The sequence below is a fragment of the Marmota monax genome, unplaced genomic scaffold (assembly GCF_021218885.2).
Source record: "Marmota monax isolate L192 unplaced genomic scaffold, Marmota_monax_Labrador192_F-V1.1 WCK01_AAM20220418_F8-fsc00108, whole genome shotgun sequence".
NCBI classification, from domain to species: domain Eukaryota; kingdom Metazoa; phylum Chordata; class Mammalia; order Rodentia; family Sciuridae; genus Marmota; species Marmota monax.
This window is the reverse complement of record NW_026694593.1, coordinates 4,852,208-4,858,806: the sequence shown is the minus strand read 5'-3', so window position 1 is coordinate 4,858,806 and position 6,599 is coordinate 4,852,208. Positions and strand designations below refer to the sequence as shown.

Here is a 6,599-nt window from a genome sequence, read left to right as displayed (position 1 = left end):
TGGGAACTTACCTGGGAGGTGGAGAAGTTTCTGCCATCCCTGCCTTTGTGTTGGTTTGAAGAAGGAGCTGGCCATTCACCAGAGCCTATTGCCAGATGGGGAACTTCTCAAGTTTAAGAGTGGGTCAGATCTCCTGAATGATTCTGCCTACTGCCCATGTGGACGGGAGGCAAGTAGACCAGCCATCTGCTGAGAATAGCTGGGCTGGGAAGAAACTCCAGGGTCCTGCTGGGCCAACCCCCTGTCTTCTAAAAGCCTTCAAGATCCCAGCCTAGGCCTAGGTAGCAAATGCTATTGAAGAAGGTGAGGCTCATTCTTCTTCTAGAATACAAATTCCTTTTAAGGCAATGTGTCCCGCCTCTCCCCACCATATAAGGGTGGTTTTGGTTTAATAGCTTCTGCAAAACAAGCCCCACCCAGAGCCTGGCTGGCTTTGACTTTGGCCTGGGCATCTTGCCAGGGAAGGGCACCTGCCAGACTGGCTTAGGCTAGTCTGGGTGAGCTGGCCTTTGGTGCCTGCCCCGCCTTTTTTTTTTTTTTTTTTTTTTTTGAGACGGGGAGATACTGGGTATTGAACCCAGGGGCGCTTTACCACTGAGCTACATCCTCAGTTCTTTTTATTTTTATTTTGAGTCAGGGTCTTCCTAAATTGCAGAGGCTGGCCTAAAAACTTTCCATCCTCCGGCCTTAGCGTCCCGAGTCGCTGGGATTCCAGGCGTGCGCCACATTGCTGGGCGGTGCCTACCCTTCCACCTCTGGAAAGGTTTACTCAGCTCTCCCAAGCCTACAGGCTGGAATATCCAGGGAGAGGAGAAGGCGGTTGTGTGCAGGTTCCACGTCCTCATTCCCTATAGAGGGGCACATAGGGTGGTTTCCTCTGGCCGACCCTGATCTGGGGAATTGAAAGGAGACCGAAGAAGAATGTGGAGGTAAAACCACACATCCTAGACAGAACTGGGCAGTTGAGCAGCCTGAGGTCACTTCCAAGCCCCGCCTATATGTAAATCTGAGCGAGCGCCGGAGGGCGTGTCCTGGGACCGCCCACCTCGCTCTCTCGCTCGCCTATTGGCGAGCAGTGTTCTGGGGCGTGGCCTATCTTCAGCCCGCCCCTGACGCGTCTATATAAGGGGGTGATTCCGCGCGCGCCCGCCTGCCGGGAAAACGCTGGACGGCACCGAGGAGGGGTGATCCCTCGTGGCTGTCCCTGCGGGAAAACGATGAACGGGACGCGAAACTGGTGTACCCTGGTGGACGTGGACCCGGAGGGCCAGACTGCGGTAAGAAAAAGCTCCCAAACGCTCTCCCCACTTAGTATCCTCGGTTTCTAGTTCCGCCCCTCCCGTGCCCGGCTCCGAGTTCGCTGACATCACCTGGTGCTGGACTCGTGCGGTCAGCCCTTCGCGGAGCTTTTCTCTCTTTTCCTTTGACCTGCCTTGGGGCGGTGGCGCGGGAGGAAGACGTCGGAGTCTCGGGGGCCGGAGGTGCCCCTTTCTTTTGGGAGAACCCTGCGGCTTCTGCCCGGGACTGGGCGCGCGTGAGCCCTTGCTTGGGCCGCGGGTCCCAGTGCACATTACTCAGGCGTCCGGTGGGCAGCTAGATTGGATTGTGGGAGACAGAACTCAAGGGACCGGATTCCTGTCCCGCCTTGGACACTGTGTCCCGACAAGGCGGAGTAGGCTTTTCTGTGGGTCCTGGTGACCTCAGAGGCCTTTCAGAGAATTTTATGGTGCTCTGGATGATCAGTAACAGGATACAAGAAACAGGGGTGGAGGGTGAAATCCTGGAGTTTGGAATGGAATTACTCCGAGATTGGCTAGGGATTTTACCTTTCCCCTAAGAAGGATGGAGCATTCTACCTGGTGCTCACCTTTTTTCTTGAATTTCTCCTTTTTGCCCCTTGCAGTTCTCCTGCTCCCCTCCCCCAGTCGGTCAACTGATAAGCTTCCTGGGAAGGTTTGTTGGTTTTGCTTCTGTCTCCAGCCGCCAAGCCCAGGGCAAGTGGATGAAGGGATGCAGAACTTGGGCTGAGAAAGGAAGGGAAGCGAACCTCCAGAGGGTTTCTGGACTCGGTAAAGGCTGAAGAGATGGAGGTCGTTTTTCTAGTGCAAGCCAGTGTGCCCTGCTTCTCTCATTTTCTGGCTCTTAGTCCTTGCACATTTGTGCCATGACCCCCTCTGGCTGACCATATGTTTTTTCCCCTTCACAGGCAAAGGAGGATAATTTGTGGCTGAATATTTCTAGGCTCTGCTGGGGAACCTAACCTAGCATAAGTGTGTAATATTTCATCAATTTCTAAGCTGTTGTGGTGAGAGTGAAATGGAGGTCAAGGTGATGGCTAGTTTGATCCCCTCCCCCATCTGATTTCCTTACCTCTGCCTGTCTCAGCATGCCCTGGAGGTAGAGCTAACTCAGCTTCCCAACTGCTGCAGGATTGTGGCTCTTCTTTGTAGAGTATTAGTAGAATAGATGCTTATTTGAATTTTAGGGTACAGGTGATCTTTTAACTCTATTTGCAGTTCCCTTGCTATTTCTGTTTAGGCTTATGAATGTTTCCGCTGCTTTACAAATCTTGCTACTGTCCAACTTCTGTCCCCTACATCTCAGTCTTCTCCAGCTGTAGGATGCTGAAGAGATAGGAAAAAAAAAAAAATCCATCCCCCGTTGTGTCTAGCCCAAAGTCCTACTCCATCATCTTACTGTTTTGGAATGGTTGAGGCAGGGAAAAGGGTGTGAGATGAAGGATAGGGGGGGTGTTTCCTCTTCTTTTTGTTGCTGTAGAAAAGAGATCCAGAAAGAGGTCTAAAACTGTGACATTGGCAGCACTGAGAATGAATTGTCACCTCTGCTTTCCCTTGATGTTTTTTACTGCTTGTTTGGTGTGGCAGAAAGAACAGGTAGGAAAATAATGAGCAAGGAATTCAGACATAGATAACTAGAGATCTCTAAGAACAAGAGGAAGAGAAATTTCCTTTTATTCCTTTTTTCTAGGTTGAACTTGAGATTTATTTTACACCAAAGCTGGGAATGTAATAACCATTGGGTTTGATCTTGAAGACATTCCTGGGCTCTTAAGGAGGAGGAGGAGATGGTAAACAATCAGTCAGGAGATAGGCATTGTCCTGAATTCTTCTTCTCTGAGCCAGCCTGCAGATAGAATTTGTGGCTTTGGACAGTCCCTAGAAAATTGTCGTACAATCATACCATTGAATGAGTGCTCAGTATATATGAAAAGTGAATGAGTGAATAAATAAATGAACAGATGTTTTTTCTGGAGTTGGCATTGTAGGCAGTTGATTGGAGTGTTCTAGTGGAAATCAGGATCTTGGATCTTGGTGTTTGCTCATGAGCCAGATCATGTGCCTTAGTACCCCATATATGGAGATGGGAATATAGCTAATACACTTTCTGGATTGTTTCATTATAGACAGGCGTGTGCCACTGTGCTTGGCCCTTTTTATTTTTTGAGACAGGGTCTTGCTAAATTGCTGAGGCTGGCCTGGAACTTGCGATCCTCCTGCCTTAGCCCCCAAGGTTGCTGAGGTTACAGGTGTGTGCCAGTCCACCGGGCTGGATTATTTTTATTGTTAGATGCAGATGCAGCATGTACAAGAAGCCAGTGTTTTTCAAAACCGTAGATCTTAATCACTTAGTGGGTCTGAAGTCACCATAGTGGGGTAAAACCAGAATCAAAAAAGAAGTACGTTGTTAACACTCTGAGTTTTAGTAAGGATAGATTTTTTTGGCAAAACTTTGTTTCAGTTATAGCTAGATATGTACTTTTAACATATGCATGTTTATTTACTGAACCTTGATGTAACATTTATTTTTTAGGTCAAAAAAGTTTGCAAGGGGCTGGGGTTGTGGCTCAGTGCTACTAGAGTGCTCACCAAGCCTTCGTGAGGCACTGGGTTCAATCCTCGGCGCCACATAAAAACGAAATAAAGATATGTGTTCGCCAACAACTAAAAAATAAATATTTTTTTTAAAAGTTTGTAAGCCATTTTGGTAGGTTATATCAACATATAAAAGTACAAAGTAAGGCTCAAACTCATTTTTTTGGCGGGGGCGGTGGGTACCAGGGATTGAACTCAGGTGCACTCAACCATTAGCCATATCCCCAACCCTATTTTGTATTTTATTTAGAGACAGGGTCTCATTGAGTTGCTCACTGCCTCACTGTTGCTGAGGCTGGCTTTGAACTTGCGATTCTCTTGCCTCATCCTCTTGAGCCACTGAGCCCAGCTCAAACTCATTTTTATTAGACATTTCCTTTAACTTTCTTTGATAAAACAACAGAGAGTAACTCTAGCTAACTTAAACAGAAGAGGAATTTATTAGAAGGCAACGGGGCAGTGCACAGAATTTAAGGGAAAACTTAAGTCCAAATTGAGGAAGTGAGTTCTGGGGCCTCAGAAGGTGGAAGGAACTAAGGGAGATTTTCTACTTTTGGGTGAATTGGTTCCAACTGTTTTAGGTATTTTTATTTATTTATTTATTTTGTTTTTGCCATTCTGCCCAAGATTCCACGGAGAGGGTGCCAGGGAGAGGGTTCCTTGATTGACAGGCCCACAAGATTACTCAGTGAAGAAGTGAGATTCTTCAAAACAAAATCCGTGTTACCAGAGGAGAACAGAAGTTGTGGGAGAACAGAAGATGTCTGTGACATTTGACTTTAGCATGATGAACTATGATTCCCCCCCCATTTTTAATGGAAAGAGTATATGTGCATGGTTTTTTTAAAAATCTGAATAATACCAAATGGCTTTAAAATAATATAATGGGCCTCAACTTCAAGCTTTGCATCATGGAAATAGCTGCTTTCAACTTTTTTAGTTATTTTGTCTCCTGTCTGCCTCCATGTTAACATGCTCGTAGGCTTACCGTGATATTTCTTGATTTATCAGTCGTAGGCATCTGTTGACTTCCTGTTGTAGGAATTATGGGAGGACTTATACTCCCACCCCTTACATTCTCCTTTCCCATGATCCCACAGTTTTTAGCTGAATTATGATCTCTGTTTAAAGCATTATAGTTAAAGGCATGGCTCTGGGAATTTAAGGTGGGCTTTAGTCAGGGCTCTGATGTTTTCTTTGACCAGAATTACTTTGGTAAATTAATTTCTTCATTCTCAGTTTCCTTGTGGGTAAAATAGGGATAATAATTAACACCTTCTCATGAGGTTGTTGTAAGGATTAAGTAAGATAATACATACAAAACATTAAGCACACTTCCTGCCACATGCTTGCTAAGTGCTCAGGTGTTAGCTGATATTTTCTATTCATTTCTCCACTATTTTAACCTCCTGGGAGCACCCTGGCCAAAGGATGGGGGAAAAGTCGGGGACCTGTTGGGCTTGGTCGAGGTGTGCTCCTCATTCTGTTGACATTCGTTTTTTCTTATCTGTTCCTTTCCCTTTCCTTGATTATTTAGATCCCTCTGTCCTTGGAGGACCCCAAGGGTGAGAGAAGGCCTGTGGACAGACCCAGAACAAAGACGTGGGTGACCTTTGCTAAGTCCTTACTCGGCCAGGACTGGTCCTAAATGGGGGTGTGTTTAGGGTTCATTATTGGCGTCCCTCTTGGCCCTTCTCCTTTTTCTGGCCTCAGAGCCAAGGCACTGTTGTCCCCTGATTAGCGATTCCCTTTAAGTAACCTGTCGGTGTCACCCTTCCTCAGAGCAGTTGCATTTTTTTTCATCCTCCCTAGTGTTGTGTTGGGTTGTGTTTGATTTATGTTGGCCAGAGAGGTTCTTTCAACAGCATGGTGGATCTGGAAATCGTCATCGGTAATGTGAACTCTTGTCTTTGCCATGGAGTAGGTGATATTCCTGTAGGACCTCAGCTAAAATTGAATAATGCCAAATCTTTCCTGAGCCCCACTTTTTCAAAACCTAGAACTCTGGTTTATTGAAGGCTTACCATAAGCTTCATATATTTTTTAAAAAAACTTGTAGTTGTAGATGGACAGAATGCCTTTATTTTATTTGTTAATTTTTATGTGGTGCTGAGGATCGAGCCCAGGGCCTCTCACATGCTAGGCAAGCACTTTGCCACTGAGCAAAGCCCCAGCCCCATATATATATGTTTTATAACAGCTTTATTGAAATATTATTCTTTTATTATTTGGTACTAGGGATTGGACCCAGGAGCACTTAACCACTGAGCTACAACCCCAGTTCTTTTTTATTTTTTATTTTGAGACAGGGTCTTACTAAGTTGCTTAAGGCCTCACTAAGTTGCTGAGGCTGGCTTTGAACTTGCAATCCTCCTTCCTCAGCCTCCTAAGCCACTGGGATTGTAGGTGTGCTCCATGGTGCCTGGCTAGGGTTCTTATATTCATAGAATTGTGCAGTGATCAATAAATCAATTTCTAAAAAGAAGTCAATTTGAGAACTTTTTTTTTTTTTAATTTCAAAATGAAATCCTGACCCCAAAGCAGTCATTCCCTATTTCCCCCTAGTCCTAGGCAACTACCGGTCTGCTTTCTTTTCTGTATGAATTCAGTGTTCTGGACATTTCATGCAAATATAACCACGCAGTATGTGATCCTTTGTGGCTCATGTCAGTGAGCATGCTGTTTTTAAGGTTCATCCAGATTGTA

At 45.7% G+C, this 6,599-nt stretch overlaps 1 protein-coding gene across 4 annotated transcripts in view; it reads left to right on the top strand.

Annotated features, from left to right (window-relative positions):
* Positions 1 to 1,132: 1,132 nt before the first annotated feature.
* The window catches only part of Tuft1 (tuftelin 1), a 42,364-nt gene continuing 36,897 nt past the window's right edge, over positions 1,133 to 6,599 (top strand). Inside the window, exons 1-2 of one of the 4 annotated variants that reach the window (XM_058571972.1) lie at positions 1,158 to 1,277; positions 1,904 to 2,069. Coding sequence is in view for 3 of the 4 variants with exons in the window: in XM_046421948.2 (XP_046277904.1) it covers positions 1,218 to 1,277 (60 nt within the window). In the remaining variant the exon portion in view is untranslated. Of the gene's footprint in view, positions 1,278 to 1,903; positions 2,070 to 6,599 lie in introns of all 4 variants that reach the window. The other 3 variants (XM_046421948.2, XM_046421947.2, XM_046421946.2) reach the window with 3 other exon arrangements.